Source organism: Dreissena polymorpha, chromosome 2 (genome assembly GCF_020536995.1).
Source record: "Dreissena polymorpha isolate Duluth1 chromosome 2, UMN_Dpol_1.0, whole genome shotgun sequence".
NCBI lineage: Eukaryota > Metazoa > Mollusca > Bivalvia > Myida > Dreissenidae > Dreissena > Dreissena polymorpha.
The window spans coordinates 39,237,485-39,258,135 of NC_068356.1; the positions used below are offsets into that span (position 1 = coordinate 39,237,485).

Below are 20,651 nucleotides of genomic sequence, written 5' to 3' on the forward strand. Positions count from 1 at the left end.
AGTTTTGGCAGGTAAAATTGCCCATTTTATTGAACGGTTTTGTTCAAATTTTGCCTTTGGAGTTGAAAGTGACCATTCCTCTGTGGTCAGTGTTTATTAATTGATGTATTTTAATATTGTATAGTGGTCCTGTAATGAGTTGGTTCAAATCATGCCCCTTCAGTCAGAGCTGGTAACGCCCTATAAGGATTGACTTTATTTATGTAGTCTTGTGTGGTAAATAATTTTTTTAAACAAATACATTATTTGGTGTGTAGCATCTTCTAGTGGTCTTTTCTGTTTATTGAAAACTGTCCACAACCAGGCTTTGTAAATGTGTGAAGGTCCAATGTTTTCTATTGAATTATATAGCATAATAACTTTAAAAAAAGAACGTCCAAAACCAAAACTTACATAGCTTTGATATTTGGTATATGTTACCATATATTAGATTGTGTTCCTTTTCAAAGGTGACTCAGATCATGCCCCTCGGTTCAACACTTGCTAAGAGCAATAACACAGTTTAGGGAAACAGTCCACGTTGATTGTTGATGTGGTCAAATGATTTATACAGACTTGTTAATAACTTAACAAATCTTCTTTGAAAAAAAACACAAGAATCAGGGATTCAATGTTTGGTGTGAGATATCACCAAAGGTCATCTGCAAAGATTGTTTAGGTCATGTCCATGGTGTTAAACTGCCGTGTCCAATGGGTCAAATGATTTATATATATACTTATAGAGTAAAATAACTTTTTAAAAAATCCTCTCAGAAACTGCAAGGACCAGGAGCTGAATATATGGCATGTAACCTCATATTTTTGTCCTGTATGAAGATTGTTCCATCATGGTATCAAAGCTGATCATGGGACGAGTCACATAATTTATGTAGACTTTTATCGTGAAATCTAACACATCTCTGAAAAAAGGCAGGTTGGAATAGTTTTAAGACCCTTAAAACTTCTCACAGACATGGAACAGTGTGGATTTGATAGGCATGTGTGTTAAGTCTTGCTACACAACTTAAATTTGGTTAAAATAAAAAAGAATGAACAAAACAACATCATTTTATTTGTATTTTCTGTGTCATATTTAAGGCATTTATATATTTGTTTATTCCCTCCTCCCATAGATGTTACAAACATTTCCCATTAATCCATTGCAACTTGAAGAAAACCTCAGCATAATCCGTGATTTGTAAAATAAAATTGGGAAATTATATAATGCCTTGAAAGTGCTACGGCTTTATAAGTAAAGCACAACGGTAAAATGGTTCATATATTCCAAGTTATAACAGATTAAATTTAATTATCCTGTCACATGCCTTTAAATCAGCCGGATAACAAGGTAACTAATATCCCAAAAGATATTAGGCTAGATGACCACGTGACCTCAAATATCTGTCAGTTGCTCTCCACGCATGCGCACGCCTGTACTATTTTCTATTAATAAAATATACTTGTTTTAAATAAAAAAAATGTATAAAAAAACATGTAAAGCACTGTTTGTTTAAACATTATTATTTTAACAGTATAATTTCGTCTTTGTGTATTGAATTAATAACGATTGACTCGATTTCTGTGTTGTTTAACAAGATGGAAGCTAGCCTATGCGTTTTGCATGACGTGACGTAACAATGTTTTTGTTCGCGCGTGTTTTTTCCCATATTAAATATTTAAACACAAAATACTCGAAAACTAGATATTTCAGAAACATTTCAACGAATGTGACAGGATAAATAGAATAATAGGTTGGTGACGTGGATGGAGAATGGTTATCTGGCTCGTCGGAGGATCTTATCGAGTTCGCCTTCGGCTCACCCGATAACTTCCTCCGACTTGCCAGATAACCATTCTCCATCCACGTCACCAACCTATTATTCTCTATTTACTGGTATGTAACTATGGTGCTTTTTGCTGTGATATTTCAGGAAATCATTGTGTTTGTGGAGCTACCTAACAAGAAGCTGTTGTGTCGCCTGTGTGGGAAAGTCTACAAGGACCCTGTGATTGTCACCTGTGGGGTCAGTACTCACTGTGTTTGTGTTATATGTGTCTTGTTCTCAGAAAAATGGGCATAATGCATGTGCGTAAAGTGTCGTCCCAGATTAACCTGTGCAGTCCGCACAGGCTAATCAGGGATGACACTTTCCGCTTAAACTAGATTTTCATTAAAAAGGGACTTCCTTTAAACGAAAAATACTATTAAAGCGGAAACTGTTTTCCCTGATTAGCCTGGCTAATTTGGGACAACACTTTACGCACATGCATTATGCCCAATTTTCTCACAAGACACATATATTCAGCTAGGACAGTATTCTAAAAGCTTCTCAGAACATTTCATCAAAGTGTAATTCAAAATAAATTTCATCTTTAAATTATGCCCCTTGCAAAGATGGTGGCGTATAAAAATTTGGCTGTAAATCTGTACACAAGACGACTCGTGCTGTGAAGCCCTCATCTACTTTCCTCAAATGTCAAGGTCACATTAATTTTGCAGTATAGAGGTCAAATTTTGCCAGCTTGTCAGAACTGTAATAATGTCATCTATCATGCTATTCTTAAATAACTTATTACTTATGACAACCATGAGAAGTCTGCATTTCTTGTGTGAAACCTGACTCCCTACCTCATGGGTGAAGGTCACACCTAGAGGTTAAAGGTCAACTTTTGCTATTGTTGTTTACATAAGTGGATTTTCCGCATTAGTAGAATGCATGGACATCTGAGCCTTAAAGACACATGTCTGGTAAATGTAGTGATTAATAAACTTAAATTGCCTGTTTTCTTTCTTATTTAGTTTTTGTGACTGATACAATGTTGAAAATGGCAAAAAATCCAAAATAATAAACAAGCAATTAATAATGTTGTCATTAGAATATTAACACACTTAACCAGAAAGTTTCTGGTTTCCAGGAAGATATGAGGACTTCACAGCCTAATCAAGGATGACACTATGCACATGCATTAAGCCCTGTTTTCCCAGAGCGGGTCTCATAATATTGTTCATAGTTACAAAATTGATTGCAATGAAAACGCTTAAATATTCAGACCATCTGAACAGTTTTTATATGTTAAGAGTACAGTAAAAACTGACCTAACGACCACCTGAATTTACCGGTCACCTGCAGACAACGGTCAGTCTAGAATCACCCCGACGAAAAACACTCTATATTACACTTGAATATAACGGCCACCTGGCCATAACGGCCACTATATTCCACTCCGAAATTCATGTTTGACCTGAAATCAACGGTCACGCGTCAGTTGTCTCGAGTCGCGAAAATTAAAAACACAGCACATCATTTGTCCGTCTATTTTGCGGTTAAAGCGTCTGAAAGCGGTAATTGTCTTTGATATTATAAAAGCGGCCCGCTGCGAGTAAACAAATAATAAAGGTGTTGAGACGGTTTGTTTTCCGGGGATAACTGTGGGGGTATGTTCAAAAGAAAATATGTCAGAGTTTGTGACACGTTTAAAGTAATTATAGCTTATTAAATGACCGCTAATTAGTACATGATACTTTCAACGGTACAATTACACCCTACTATCGGTTTATGACAGTGAATCCGCTTTTTAGACTTGTACGGACGTGTCAACGGCACGTGACAAACTTTATTTACTGAATGAACGAGATGCATGAGTAAACAATTATACCAGCGTTGATAAAGTCATTGCTTTAGTTTAACAAGATGAAATTAAATCAATCTATAAGATATGATTATGTATTATTCAATGTACACACGTAAGTTATTTCTGTTATTATGCTTAGTTAACGACAATGAGCCTTTGTTTTACACTGTATGCAAACGACTGGATGGGGTAACGCCGTAGCAATACTACCAACTGACAAACCATCTTAAAATTGTGATCCGAATTCAATGGTCACATGTGGACAACGGTCACTTTGGTCATTTCCCTTGACTGACCGCTGTTCTCAGGTTTGACTGTAGTTTTATTCATAGAATGATTTTCATTATAAAGAATAAAAATAAACCAAGTAAGCCTGTATCTCCTAATATTCCATATTATAACTCATTTCCTCGGATATGAGTTATACACAGTATTAAGTCAGAATCATTCTAGATACCATGACAGCGACGATCCATCCTCATTTCCAGTGCAAAACAGTCCAACCATGTTCAGCCATAAGATTTAGGAGTTATACAATATAGTTAGGGTTTTCATAGAAAAATATCAATAATATGGTATAATGTCAATATTAGGATTACAGTAACTATTACACTGAGGATAAGTTTGGTTCCAAATTCCAGCATTTTGAAATGGTGTGTTATGTTTTAAAATTCAATACTAAATTGCTGTTAAAAGTGTTCTAGTAATTTCAGGTTTTAGACTTCAAATTTTGAAGATCATTAAATCAATTATGTTCAAACGCCTAGAATATTTCTTCACCAAGGGAATTGAATCATTATGGTTATAAATAACCCAACACATCTGCTCACAGGAGCAAATAACGACAGATCTCTGATGGAAGAAGAAATGCTGTAGTATCAGAATCAGACAATCAGATGCTTGTCAGTTGTGCTGATAACCAGCAAGAATATATAGTGGGCTACATTTCACTTTGGCCTTGTATGTACCCTGATTGGGTTGGGTGGGGGTGGCTGTACCTTTTCATGGCTTGTTTTACTTTCAAATTAAGATTTATTATGAGTTACCATTCATTATTCCAATAACATGCACAGAGACAAAAAATTTGGCTGGAAGATTTTTTATAAATACCTCTTTGATTTATGTTTGATTTCCAATATTATAAGTAATTAAAAACATCTAAACTGATCCCATGTTTGGGGTAGTATATAAGCAATTAAGAAATGTGTAGCTACTTCTTCATGCACATGTTTGTTGGCAATTCATTTTAATTTAGTTATTTTTTATCCAATTTATAGATTCAAGATTTATTAACAACATCTCCAGAAGGCTAATGGCCAATGTGGACACATTTTAATACATGCAATATGATATCAACATTAATAAACCTATATACGTACTTATAACAAAATGTATAACTTATTATGCTCCCCCAAACAAATTTTTGGGGGGAGCATATAGTCGCCGCTTCGTCTGTCCGTGTGTCCGTCCGTGCACAATTTTTGTCCGGGCTATTTCTCAGCAACTAATGACCGGAATTCAATAGAACTTTATGGGAAGCTTCACTACCAAGTGGAGATGTGCATTTTATCAGCTGGTTCTGGTCGGATGATTTTTCAGAGTTATGGCCCTTTGAAATTTTCCATTAACTGTACATATAGTGTTATTCTTGTCGGGGCTATTTCTCAGCAACTAATGACCTGAATTCAATTAAACTTTATGGGAAGCTTCACTACCAAGAGGAGATGTGCATATTATCAGCGGGTTCTGGTCGGATGATTTTTCACAGAGTAATGGCCCTTTGAAATTTTCCATTAACTGTACATATTAGTGCAATTCTTGTCCGGGCTATTTCTCAGCAACTAATGACCGGAATTCAATGAAACTTTATGGAAAGCTTCACTACCAAGATGAGATGTGCATATTATCAGCCTGTTCTGGTCAGATGATTTTTCACAGAGTTATGGCCCTTTGAAATTTTCCATTAACTGTACATATAGTGCAATTCTTTTCTGGGCTATTTCTCGACAACTACATGTAATGACTGGAATTCAATCAAACTTTATGGGAAGCTTCACTTCCAAGATGAGATGTGCATATTATCAGCGGGTTCTGGTCGGATGATCTTTAGCTCACCTGTCACGAAGTGACATGGTGAGCTTATGTGACCGTTTGATGTCCGGCGTCCGTATGTGCGTGTGTGCGTGCGTGTGTACGTGCGTGTGTCCGTCAACAATTTCTTTGTGTAGACAGTAGAGGTCACAGTTTTCATCCAATCTTTATGAAATTTGGTCAGAATGTTTATATTGATGAAATCTGAGTTGGGATTGTATTTGGGTCATCTGGGGTCAAAAACTAGGTCACTAGGTCAAAAACTAGGTCAAATAATAGAAAAACCTTGTGTAGACAATAGAGGTTGCAGTTTTCATCCAATCTTTATGAAATTTGGTCACAATGTTTATTTTGATGAAATCTGGGTTGGGAATGTATTTTGGTCATCTGGGGTCAAAAACTAGGTCAAAAACTAGGTCAAATAATAGAAAAACCTTGTGTAGACCGTAGGGGTCACAGTTTTCATCCAATCTTTATGAAATTTGGTCAGAATGTTTATCTTGATGAAATCTGGGTTTGGATTGTATTTGGGTCATCTGGGGTCAAAAACTAGGTCACTAGGTAAAAAACTAGGTCAAATAATAGAAAAACCTTGTGTAGACAGTAGAGGTCACAGTTTTTATCCAATCTTTATGAAATTTGGTCAGAATGTTTATCTTGATGAAATCTGGCTTGGGATTGTATTTGGATCATCTGGGGTCAAAAACTAGGTCACTAGGTCAAATAATAGAAAAACCTTGTGTAGACAACAGAGGTCACAGTTTTCATCCAATCTTTATAAAATTTGATCAGACTGTTTATCTTGATGAAATCTGGGTTGGGATTGTATTTGGGTCACTTGGGGTCAAAATCTAGGTCACTAGGTCAAAAAATAGAAAAACCTTGTGTAGACAATAGAGGTCACAGATTTCATCCAATCTTTATGAATTTTGGTCAGAATGTTTATCTTGATGAAATCTGGTTAGGGATTGTATTTGGTTAGTCAGATTAGTCAGGTGAGCGATTCAGGGCCATCATGGCCCGCTTGTTCACAGAGTTATGGCCCCATGAAATTTTCCATTGTACATATAGTGCAATTCTTGTCCGAGCTATTTCTCAGCATTTTATTACGGGAATTCAATGAAACTTCATGGGAAGCTTCACTTCCAACAGGAGATGTGCATATTATCAGCCAGTATAATATGGTCGGATGATTTTTCACAGAGTTATGGCCCTTTAAAATTTTCCATTGTACATATAGTTCAATTCTTGTCCGAGCTATTTCTCAGCAACTTATCACGGGAGTTCAATGAAACTTTATGGGAAGCTATACTACCAACAGGCGATGTGCATATTATCAGCCGGTTATGGTCTGATTATTTTTTACAGAGTTTTGGTCCTTTGAAATTTTCTATAAACTGTACATATAGTGCAATTCTTGTCCGGGCTATTTCTCCCCAACTACTGACTGGACTCCAATGAAACTTTATGGGAAGCTTAACTACCTTGAGGAGATGCGCATGTTATTAGTAGGTTCTGGTTAGATGATTTATTTAGAAAGTTATGGCCCATTGAAAGTTGATAAACCATCCATCGTATTGTTTTGCCCAAAAGTTATGCCCCTCAAGACGTTTCCTTTTATCTGAATATATAGTGCAATATTGTGACAAAAAAAACACTTTAGGGAGCATCACCCGTCTTCGACGGTTTCTTGTTTTCAAGAAAAGTTGTTTAACCAGCAACAATAGTGAACAAAACAATTGATATGGTTTATTCTTATCAAAATTTTATCTTGTGACTCATTCTTAATTTTAAATGTAGGTTAATACATTCTTGATCTTTGTGTTTTTTTGGCAATTTGGACATTGATGTCTTAGTTGGAAAATGCTTTTAAAATTGCTCCTTATGTTTGTTTTTGTTTTTTGTTTGTTCATTTATTAGGAATTATTGCCATGATCATCATTATTTCAGTTATGTACAGTCTATGTGCCTTTGTACAATTGTTGATTTTTGTTTCAGCATACCTACTGCAGGCGTTGTGTGAACCACAAAGGGGACGGTAAGTGGAGGAGAGTTTTGTGTTTGAACCAATAATAAAATGTGTACCACACTCTGGTAAAAGGGGGTTTAATACATGTGCTTCAAGTGTCGTTTGAGATAAGCCTGTGCAGTCTGCACAGGCTAATCAGGAATGACACTTTCTGCCTAAACTGGATTTTTTTTCAGAAGAGACTTTCTTTAAACAAAAAATATCATAAAAGTGGAAAGTGTAGTCTCTGATTATGCAGACTGCACTGACTAATCTGGGATGACACTTTACGCAGATGCATTAAACCCCTTTTCACAAGGCAAGGCTTATTGGCCTCAATTGGGCTGAAAGCCTGCGGAGATACATAGAGCCCATTTCCTTGGTAAAACCAGTTTTTGTTATCTTGTTTAAAAATAGATTTTAATCATGTGGTACAATATTATTGAAATATTAACATCACCAGGTTAATATGTTTAATTTTCTGCATATTCATATCAAAGTCTGAACATGTTGGGTATTATTAATTGTAACTTAATCAAAAAATAAAATAATGCTTTACATTGTATTTAATTACAAAAATATGTCTGAGATATTTGCAAAGTTTCATAACATTTCATAGTGACTTCTATTTTAAAACTGTGGGGGCAGACATGTATATGATGTCATAACATTTGGCAATTATTTGATGGACATCATATTATGTTTCGCAATCATTCCTGAATTGCCAGTCTTCTAAGCTATTTGAAAGTCATAAAATATTCATATGTGTCTAGGATACATTCTGAAATCTTTGCTTTGGCAATTCATTCTTTTAAAATGAGTTTATTAATTTTTGTGGCAGGCATATCTTGCAAACTTTACAGAGGACATATTTTCTCCTTGTTTTTTTCACAGACTTTGTAAATTTACCATAGAATGATATAATAAATATTTTATTGAATAACATGGATTTATGAATCAAAGTACAGTTAAGTAAACACTAGCAAGAAAAATGTTGTGAACACAAGAATGCTTCATGTGCATACCCAGAATGAAAATTTATAGCATTATTCATTTTAAAACAAGCTTTATCATAGTTTCCATTTGTTATAATTGGCAGTTTGAAATGTTCTTGCTGCCTAATTATATGCTTAGTATACCATATTATAACATAGCATAGCTCCATTTTGAGGTATACCATATTATAACATAGTATAGCTCCATTTTGAGGTATACCATATTATAACATAGTATAGCTCTATTTTGAGGTATACCATATTATAACATAGTATAGCTCCATTTTGAGGGTGCTGTAGGCAGTGAACTTCAAGATCTCACTAACAGACTCTATGAAAGAGCAGGAGTATACAGGATGTATGTCAGCACGGAGAAGTTAAAGTTTTTGGGAAAACTGGTCTTAATGCACCTGCGTGGTGTCATCCCAGATTAGCATGTGCATTCCACACAGGCTAATCAGGGACAACACTTTCCATCTAAACTTGCATTTGTTTAGAAGAAACCTTGTTTTTAAAAAAAAGGCCATAAAAGCGGAAAGTGTGGTCCCTGATTAACGAGTGCAGAAAACCCTTCCTGCACATGCATTAAGCCAAGTTTCAGTGAATGCGACTCTAGATTCAGGCTTTAGGTTGGTCAGACATCTATTGTTGATGACTTCTTCTTTTTCAGAGACGTGTCCTGTAGACGGGCACATGCTCGGAGTGGTTGTAGCGAATATAGCTGTGTCCGAGCAGATTGGCGACATGTTGATACACTGCAAATATGGATGCCGTCTGTCGGAGGACGGACAGACCTACACGAAGGACGAGGCATGCTGTCCTGTCACAGTGAAGATTGCAAACAGGAGGTAAGTACTTGCTATGTTTATGTCTGTCATTTATTCATGACATTTAGTCGGGAACAATCTATGGGTCACATTTCTTGATGAAATTTGGTCAGAACATTTCTCAGAATGATGTTAGCCGAATTGCAAAATATGTAATTTAGGATCAAAAACTCTCTCTCAAAAGCACACTTACTGTCCAGTCTTCTAGCCCATTCAACGTTCTTGGAACTGTGTAACCATTGGAACTGTGTATCCATTTGTGCCAATTAGTGTCAGAACGATGAGGTGTGGAAACTGTCTCATAAATTCCTGTGAGAGACCAAGCATTCTGAGAAGTCTCATATTATATGAATCAGTGTCCATGTTAATCAGTGCCCCTGTGAATCAGTGTCCGTGTTAATCAGTGCCACTGTGAATCAGTGTCCAAGGCTGCTCTTGATCTAAGGAACGTTGACAGCTAGATTTACTAGGGGCAGTATGTACAATACAAGCTGTGATATTGACAGCTAGATTTACTAGGGGCAGTATGTACAATACAAGCTGTGATATTGACAGCTAGATTTACTAGGGGCAGTATGTACAATACAAGCTGTGATATTGACAGCTAGATTTACTAGGGGCAGTATGTACAATACAAGCTGTGATATTGACAGCTAGATTTACTAGGGGCAGTATGTACAATACAAGCTGTGATATTGACAGCTAGATTTACTAGGGGCAGTATGTACAATACAAGCTGTAATATTGACAGCTAGATTTACTAGGGGCAGTATGTACAATACAAGCTGTGATATTGACAGCTAGATTTACTAAGGGCAGTATGTACAATACAAGCTGTGATATTGACAGCTAGATTTACTAGGGGCAGTATGTACAATACAAGCTGTGATATTGACAGCTAGGTTTACTAGGGGCAGTATGTACAATACAAGCTGTGATATTGACAGCTAGGTTTACTAGGGGCAGTATGTACAATACAAGCTGTGATATTGACAGCTAGGTTTACTAGGGGCAGTATGTACAATACAAGCTGTGATATCGACAGCTAGATTTACTAGGGGCAGTATGTACAATACAAGCTGTGATATTGACAGCTAGATTTACTAGGGGCAGTATGTACAATACAAGCTGTGATATTGACAGCTAGGTTAACTAGTGGCAGTATGTACAATACAAGCTGTGATATTGACAGCTAGATTTACTAAGGGCAGTATGTACAATACAAGCTGTGATATTGACAGCTAGGTTTACTAAGGGCAGTATGTACAATACAAGCTGTGATATTGACAGCTAGATTTACTAGGGGCAGTATGTACAATACAAGCTGTAATATTGACAGCTAGATTTACTAGGGGCAGTATGTACAATACAAGCTGTGATATTGACAGCTAGATTTACTAAGGGCAGTATGTACAATACAAGCTGTGATATTGACAGCTAGATTTACTAAGGGCAGTATGTACAATACAAGCTGTGATATCGACAGCTAGATTTACTAGTGGCAGTATGTACAATACAAGCTGTGATATTGGATGGGCATGAACAATATCTGCATGGAAATAAATGTTAAAGCAACTATTTTTAGATAGAGACAATACTACCATTGTGAATAAGTTGAATTGGAAGATGAAGTTCAAATAGTTGACTTAAAATTATGACACACTGTAAGGTATGGTTAGTAACCTGTAAATCCCTAAGTGATTGGGGACTTAATTTGTTAATGTTTTAACAAATTGTTCATCAAGCCCATATTTGTATTTCTAAGCTAAACATAAATTATGACTCAGAAACTAAATAGAAAACAATATATAATAAATTATACATATACTTTTTTTATGTCCCCCACTATAGTAGTGGGGGACATATTGTTTTTGCCCTGTCTGTTGGTCTGTTGGTCTGTACGTTGGTCTGTTTGCGCCAACTTTAACATTTTGCAATAACTTTTGCTATATTGAAGATAGCAACTTCATATTTGGCATGCATGTATATCTCATGAAGCTGCACATTTTGAGTGGTAAAAGGTCAAGGTCAAGGTCATCCTTCAAGGTCAGAGGTCAAATATATGTGGCCAAAATTGCTCATTTTATGAATACTTTTGCAATATTGAAGATAGCAACTTGATATTTGGCATGCATGTGTATCTCATGGAGCTGCACATTTTGAGTGGTGAAAGGTCAAGGTCATCCTTCAAGGTCAGAGGTCAAATATATGTGGCCCAAATAGCTTATTTTATAAATACTTTTGCAATATTGAAGATAGCAACTTGATATTTGGCATGCATGTGCATCTCATGGAGCTGCACATTTTGAGTGGTGAAAGGTCAAGGTCATCCTTCAAGGTCAGAGGTCAAATATATGTGGCCCAAATCGCTTATTTTATGAATACTTTTGCAATATTGAAGATAGCAACTTGATATTTGGCATGCATGTGTATCTCATGGAGCTGCACATTTTGAGTGGTGAAAGGTCAAGGTCATCCTTCACAAGGTCAAGGTCATCCTTCAAGGTCAAACATCATATAGGGGGACATTGTGTTTCACAAACACATCTTGTTAAGTAAGGAAACATTTGTTACATGCTATTGTATTTGTTATAAAAAGGGAGACAGTTATTGACAGAAATGTATCACACTGCTATGATTTCAACAGTTACTTGCCCTGAAAGTTCATGAGATTTGAACAAAATGGTTTCTAGGTATATGAGTATATTAAAAAAAACTAGATTGTGATTTATTTTGTTTGTATGTTTTGTAACAAAATAATATTATATGCTTTTAGATTGTGTTTGTTAATGAAATTCTTGTGAAGTTATTGAATTGAATTGGTGTTTGTAGGTAACCTACATGAATACCTACCTAGCTTTAGATTCTTGTTGGGACCAGTTGGGTCAAGACCAAGGTCACTGTGTTTGAATGTTTCTAAAAAGATCATGTGTCTTAATTTATAAAAACCTGTTCCACTCAATCACTTGAGATTTTAATGATTTAATGTTCTGAAATTGTGTGTATTGGTAGCTTACATGTGCAATTAGCTTGGTATCACATCCGTTGGCAGGACACCTTAACAAAATTCAAGTGCACTTTGGCTGTGCTCTTTGAAAACAAGGCCTAATGCATGTGTGCAAAGTGACATACTAGATAAACATGTGCTGTCCTCACAGGCTAATCAGGGACAACACTTCCCAATGTCATGGAATTTTTCGTTCAAAGAAAGTCACCACTTAACAAATTCCAGTCTAGGCAGACATTTTATCCCCGATTAGCCTGTGAATTAAGCCTGGTTTCCCAGAACTGGGCTAAATTCTTTCTGTTTTGCATGCTTGGCACAAAATTTTAAGTTTTTAAATCAAAGTCTGCCTTATGTCGACCATGAATGTGTCCAGTATAAAATTCACACTACTATATACTTCCAAGAAATGACAAAATTTGATGTTTGTAAAATTCTATTTAAGGGAGTTGTTCACAGTTTGACAAAACAAAAGTTTTTACACAAAAAAAGGAAAACTGTTCTAAATTTTTGTTTGTTTATTGAAAATCATCAACTAAAATTGTAAAAATTAAAAAGCCTTGTTAACACTTTTTACGGATAATTAATTTAGCAAAAATGTGTATTACCTACATATGGTCTTAACTACTTTAGTGTTGCAAAAGCCTGTTTTTTGGTGGTAGCAACCTTACTATAGCTTCAAGAGGTCTAAAAGTTTGAACTCCAGGATAGGCTTTTTTCCCCTTGTTATAATAATTATTTAAAATAATTCCAAATATTACAGTCTTATAAGTAAGTCAACTTTTATGATATTTTCACAGATATGAACATCAGTGAAGAAGTCGCTTTAAAGTCTTGATGTATTTAACGTCCAATGAGGACTTGGTATTGCGTATTGAACATAACTTGATGTGAGGGCATCAGTAACTATGTCTAATATTTATAGCCATCAATCAAGAAGTCAATTTCAATTTAGATCAAATGCAAGATTATACGTCGTTTTTTTTCTGAAAATCTGGCAAGAGTGAATAATTTTTATGCCACCGAAGGAGGGCATATAGTGATCGGACTGTCCGTCTGTCCGTCCGTCTGTCCATCACACTTTGCGTTTAGGTTTCAAAAATGCTCTTACATGTCATTTCAGATAGCATTTCATATTTGGCATCCATGTGTATAAGGACAAGGCCTTTCCATAAGCACACAAATTTTACCCCTGTGACCTTGACCTTGAACTAAGGGTCCACGTTTAGGTTTTGAAATCTGCGTTAAGGTTTCGAAAAAGGCTCATAACTTCTATCAAGCGTTTATAGGGGGCATAAGTCATCCTATGGTGACAGCTCTTGTTTAATGATACAAATGTATTTGTCAATATTTAATTAAGTAACTTATTTCGTATGTAAGTTTCTAAATGCCAAATGAAACCTTGGTTTGTGTAATAGACTGGTTGATCTTGCCATTGTGCCATGAAACACAGAACTTTCGACTTTTTTTATATACAATAAGTCTTTTGTAGAAATTAGTGTACTATTCAGTCAATATTGGGACGTATCGCATACATTAACCTATTCTAATTCATTTGATTCAGAAAGTATATTTCTGTTCCTAAGTTTGAAAACCAAACAGTCATTAAATTGTAATTTAATTGAATGCTGTATTAGTTTTCTTCCCTTTTAACAAGCACATTTGTTTGGCTGTAGGAGTTAAAGAGTATTTATTTTTCAAAAGAAATATTTGTTTTTTAGACTATTATGTCGTAAATCTCATATTTCTTAACAAATAGCTTTTTATTTCCAATCGATGTTAAATGGTAGCCTCATATTGATGCAAGTGTTTAAAGTGTCATCCCAGATTATCCTATGCAGCCTGCACAGGCTGTTCAAAGACAACACTTTCCCCTTTAACTGGGTTTTTGCTTAGAACAGACCTTTAAACAAAAAATACCATACAAACGTAAAGTGTTGTTCCTGATTAGCATTTGCAGACAACATTTTCCGCACATTCATTTAGCCTGTTTTTTTCCAGAACAAAACTGAAATATGAATCTAAAGTTGGAGTTGTTCATGCTTTGACCAATAATTCTGTAATCTGTCTCTTCCATTATTCCTTCTGTTTCCTGGACAAAAATTTTACCAACTTCTACAGGGCTTTTCATCAGGAAATTGGGAAGAGGCCCTAGCTTTTCAAATTGGGAATTTCATGTGCGATAACTGCTCATTTTGGGAAGACTGTGTTTTTTAAAGTTTTTGAAACAGGGTCTTTTTCATTGTGCAGAAGTATTAAAAGACACATTGTGGTACATTATTAATCATATTAGAGCTCATTGTTTTCAATTTAGGAGATGCTTAGTATGTCTTAGTTTTTGTTTTTATTACAATTTGGGAAATTCCTCTATCAATTTTGGGAAAAAATGACCTTATTTTCAATTGGGAAGGGGCCGAATTTCGGCCCCTGTTATATAAGGGTGAAAAGCCCTGTACTGCAACAAAAAATGTGTTTGTTGTAATTATCACTTTGGTTGCTGGGACTGCTATTTTGACGTGTGAAAAGTCATGTTACACATTCCCTTGCCCATTTACTGAATTGTTAGCAGTCTACAATGTATTTGCCATCCATCAACTTTCAGATAAACACTGCTCAACTATCTTGCCTATGGAAAGGCACCAAATTTATATTCTTCTTGGATAGTTTATTATGCCCAATGGTTGTGTTAATCACTTTATATCCAAACATCATTGTATGAACCACATTTAATAATTATGGCTGTGATGTCACTGTTAAATCATGGTGTTACATTTTTCTTTATGTATATTTGTCTTAAATTGCTGATATAGGGCCTAAAAACCTCACAGCGTTGATAATTTAATAGCTGTGCGTGTCATCGTGTCTTCATGTGAGAGACTAAGTTATTGATATGTTTGATGCGTTCATTGCAGATATTCAATTCATTAAAAAAGGGGCTCTCAGATGTCAGACACATATTTCAGGCATTAAGTTCTTAAAGTATTCATAGATTGGCAAATTGACAGTTTTCAGTTGAGAATAGACTAGACAAGAATATATAATGAGCTCTAAACAGCATTGCTGAATTGAAGAAATAAATCATTTTATTATGTTTTTAGTTTCTCAAATTATTTTGTATGTATAAAACATATAAAATTGCAATGTTATGTAGTTTTTAGCTTCAAGCTGGATAATTAAATTCAAATTGATTTTTTTTTTAAGTAAGATGTGCAAAAAAATCAGACCATGAATAAAATGGCCATGGCCATATGGTATGAATAACGCTGTATTATAACAAGCAATAAACGCATCACACGCAATCTGCAATAAGTATCAATAAAATACTTCATAACAACCACTTATAAGCCAGAATAGGTATGCTGATAAAACCCAAAATGCTTCCACACGGAGGATTTAAATTGTTTATGTAACACTGTATTATGTGAATTGGGAATAAGACATCAATTTGGGAATAAATTGTGTTTTATCAAAAGTGCATAATATGCAGTTTTATATGTTGCATTTATCTAGTTTTACAAATTATAATTAAAACATATACTTGCATATATAATAGCATCATTTAAATTGATTTAAATTGATTTTACTTCAAAACTGGATTTTTTATTAATTAAAAAAAAATCCTCATTAAATGAAACTGTGTCCATGCCGCGCATGGACACGGTTTAAAAATACACTCTTAGATACAAATTCAATCACTGTTAATGAAAAAGTCATTGAAAATTTCTTATTAAGCTTAAATTATAGATAATATATTACAAAAATATATGTAGATCATGAAATGAATAGTTTTGTTTGAGAAAATCACCAAAATGATGTCCATTCCCAGTTTGATGTCTTATTCCCAATTCACATAATACAGTGTTATGTGCATCGCGATTTTTCTTCTGCGCCATTTTGCACCATCGAAAACGAAAATAGACTGTGTAGTACCATGTTTTTGTCGAAAAAGTAGCGATAATTGTGACAAACTACATACCAGTCAGCCTTTCAAACAGAAAGAAACAATTTAACGAAACGTATTAGGGCGAAAGAAACAGTTAGCGCAAACGAAAGGTTAGACTAAAATAAGATCCGGATTCAAAACCGATTTTACCAATCACGGTTAGCGAATCCTCGTTTGGATCCGCGAATTTCGGATATTTCGGATATTCGGTGCAGCCCTAGTTTTTGGAACCTTTTTCAATTGCGAGTGTCTTTAGTCAACAAATAACACGTTTTTGAAATTAGGTCTGATGTGCAATAAACAACTAGACATGACCCAATTTTAATCCAAATGTAATGTTACGAATATTTTGGTATCGTATAAATATAATATTCGAATATTGACCAAAACAATAAACCAATTTTTTTACATTCTTCAAAAAACAGTCACTTCTAAAACGTGGGCAATTATGATTAGTTTTACAACCATCATTTCCTTGCCTCGGGTATAAATTGTCAATATGTGTTAGAAACTCAAGGTTTTATAAATACCTTGTTTATTTTTACGTTTGTCCTAAATATAGTCAAAACATCTGTTAATGTCGTACATATTTGTTATATTTCCATTGCATATGTCATATTTACATTGTAATTTTTGGACACGTCCCTCTTCACACGTCTCGTCGGAATTAGCACACATTACCATCAAGGGTTTAAATGTTTATTAACTTATTCACTTGAGTAGTTGGACAGTACAAAACACACACATCCAGACATGGAAGACACTTCATTGTTGTTTCGAGGCTGTTAATCCTTGCTTTTATCTTCTATTTTACAAACATATGAAAGTGTTTGTGTTGAAGATTTAACAGAACAAAATCTTAATTAAAACTTGTTGCACTTGTGTACATTATTGTGTTCCACTGACTATGCGACACATTGTATGATTTTAGGGGATTCCTGTTTTGAGAAGATCTATTATGTATATTTATAAAGGAAAAAAACGGGACATAACAGTGTCAGAAAACAATATTAATATGATCAATGCAATTTTGATATTGTCTTTTAATTTTGGGAAACTGTAATTTGGGCATATTTGTGTATGTTAAAATGTTCAAACAATTAAAAAAAAATATAAATTTAAAATGTCAGCAAACCATATCAATTATCGTTCCTCCTTTCCAATGAGCATCATTAAAGAGAATCAGAGTTTTTTTCAAAGCTATTACTGATAGACAAAGTAAACAATGTGCCAATATTCATTATCTATGCCACACCTCCTTGATGATGATTGTTATGGAAAAGTCTGATCCGCAATGGCACTTTCTCGTGTTCGAAGCCATATGACAATGCTAGGCTTGCAGCCATAGGTGATGTTCTCAGACCACTGTAGATGTTGATGTTCCGATAGTGAGCATTTTCTGCTTGGACCTAGCTGGAGGTAGGATGTGGTGTTGGTCTATGACATTGGAGTTATTGGAGATAGAAAGGGCAATGTGAAAGTGAAACTAGTAATGTGATGGAATTAAAAACGTTATGAACACTGTAACATTGATTTTTTCAGCCTTATGGGATGATGAAGCTTAATATTTCAATGAACAGTTAAAATAGTGTTACATTTATTTTTTTAATTTTAATAATTGAAACTTTTTAGTTTTTTTTGTAATTTTGTATATTAGTTTTCCAAATAAAACAAAAAACAACAACACTATATTTATTATTTATTTAATTGTATTATAACGTTTGACTATACTTGTTCATACTTATATTGAAACATCTGCAGCAACTATTTTTTCATAATTTCCTAAAAAAAAAAATTTCAAAATAAGTTATAGGTTTAATACACTGCTATGACTCATACTGATGAAAACAACAGTGGGGGCTTAATGATCTGGCAGATAGAAAACTACCTATATGAAAAAGCAGCCAGTGGATTGCATCAAAATATTAAACAATTTTTGTTATGAGCTGGAAGAATACTAGAAACACCTGCAAATGTGATTCTATGCCAAGGCACATTACAGAGGTCCATGGGGAAGATTCTCAGGGGAGTTTCAGTCTGGCAGGGATGTCCCCCTGCCATGGGAACACCAACCACCCCCTGGATGATTCTCCCCCCTGTGGTTGCCCCCTGGGATCCACGTTCCCCCCAGTACTGCAATGCGCAGTAGGGTCCAGCCTTACACCAGACATTGTAGAAACATCAAATCTTTGTGAGGGAACATTTACCTACTCCCCTCTCAAGCAGGGAATCAACCATCCTGTTAAAGACATGTCCTTGGTGACACATAGAGAGGAGATATTAAATGAATTCCCTTTAAGGCAGCATATCTTTCCAGCAGTAACTGGAAATTATGAAGGGGATATCCTCAATCAGAATCATAATGAGAGGCTTTTAAGTGATTCCCCAAATAGTCAGTACCAAGATCCAGCAAGAAGTAAAGAGTATGCAGAAGAAAACACCCATGGGACACATACACTGGGGAGTTTAAATGTTTTGACAAAGAGGCAGATTCAGAGTTCAGCAGTGTCTGGCCATTCATTGGGGCACGATGTGTATCAGTTAACGCAAACAGAGGGGGCCTACATAAACCCCCTAGTCTGGCAGTCAAAATGCCCTGGAAACTCAGATGGGGGAATTCCACTTCATGCCCACAGACAAGGGACATATAGCAACAACCCAGTCACACAGTGTAAAAGTTCAGGACTTGGTCATTCAGTGCAGGATATCCCCCTTCATACGAATAAAGAGGGGGCCTCCAATGATTCCCCTCTGAGGCAGTTTCACACTTCCGCTGGGACAGACTTATCTGAAGATGAAATTCCCCCTCAGACTCACAGTGAGGGGACTTTCACTCTACCTACCTATTTCCAGTGCAGTGCATGTAAAAGCAGAATCTGCAGCATAACATTCTCCAGCCTGCCTAGGAGGGCTCGTGTGAAAACACACAGGTAAAGACGTGAACAAGTTAGCAGTTATTGAACAGTTGGCTTCTTTGATGTCTGGCACTTGCATATTACTTTTCAGGTTGATTATGATGTTTTAACAAACAGATGTGTGTGGTAATAAGTTGCACAGCTTTTTATGCTCCCCAAACATTTTCGGGGAGCATATACTTGCGAGTTTGTCCTTCCTTCCTTACTTCCTTCCTTCACACTTTTGTTATAGTTTCTCATAGCGCCTTCAATAATTTACCGATCTCTTACATATTTGGCATGTAGGTACCTTGCATGGACCTCTACCTTTTGATGAGGTTTGAGGTCACTGGGGTCAAGGTCACTGAGGCTAATAGATTTTCTCGATGTCACACTTAGGTTACAGTTTCTCATAGTGCCTTCAATATTTGACCGATCTCTTACATATGTAGGTACCTTGCATGGACCTTACCATTTGATGAGGTTTGAGGTCACTGGGGTCAAGGTCAAGGTAACCAAGGCTAATAATAGATTTTCTCAAGGTTTGCGATATGGGGAGCATCCATTGTTTTCAACGATACTTGCTGTTCTTGAACTTTCCAAGTTATTGGCTGCTGTGGACTTGTTTTTATTACTGATTTCTTAAGTTAATAATACTAATTTGAAATTGTAAATGCATTGTTGCTAAAAATGTAAGTGACCTTGACAGGTGAATTTGAGATATATTTTGTGTAAACTTCATTGAACATAACACAAAAATCTACAATTGTGTAATGCACAGACTGTGAGAAAAAAATCCGTTCTTAGTTGTATAAAACACACGAGTTCTGGATAAGTTGGCTTAGTCATATTTTAATAATCTAAATAAAAAATCATATCTGAAATATACGTTAAAAGTGTGTTGCCGAGCCATATATGCCTTTCTGAGACGAGTCGGATAAATTTATATACACAAGACACAAACATTATATAAGTTATCTATATATTCTACAATATAAACATAAATTTTGGGAATCAAAATATTAGTGTTTTATAGTAAATAGTAATAGCCAAAACAGATTTAATTAACTGAATCAAAGTAAGTGCACAGTAATATCCCAAAATTATTGGAGATGTTTCCTGGTTACACAACGCAAAGTAGTCCTCAACAATTCGATGAAAAAGCAGAGTAACAATACAAAATACGCCTATGTGCCTGGATTAAAATTGTTTAAGCAACATTCCAAATGGTACACACTCAAGTAGAACATAGAAGATTTTGTTCAAACTTTAATTCA

The 20,651-nt window shown here is 35.3% G+C and overlaps 1 protein-coding gene and 1 long non-coding RNA gene across 4 annotated transcripts in view; both read left to right on the plus strand.

Moving 5' to 3' along the window:
* Window positions 1–20,651, plus strand: part of LOC127866673 (E3 ubiquitin-protein ligase TRAF7-like) — a 138,038-nt gene that overhangs the window by 73,739 nt on the left and 43,648 nt on the right. For both annotated transcript variants that reach the window (XM_052407412.1, XM_052407411.1), the window contains exons 5-7: window positions 1,911–2,003; window positions 7,702–7,741; window positions 9,377–9,554. In XM_052407412.1, the coding sequence (XP_052263372.1) occupies window positions 1,911–2,003; window positions 7,702–7,741; window positions 9,377–9,554 (311 nt within the window). The remainder of the gene's footprint in view (window positions 1–1,910; window positions 2,004–7,701; window positions 7,742–9,376; window positions 9,555–20,651) is intronic.
* On the plus strand, window positions 9,827–11,212 carry LOC127866696 (uncharacterized). Of its 2 annotated transcripts, none has more exons than XR_008043070.1 (3): window positions 9,827–10,533; window positions 10,583–10,680; window positions 10,828–11,212. It is a non-coding gene; the product is annotated as an uncharacterized LOC127866696 (long non-coding RNA). The 2 variants fall into 2 exon arrangements; XR_008043071.1 differs by having other exon boundaries at window positions 9,827–10,484.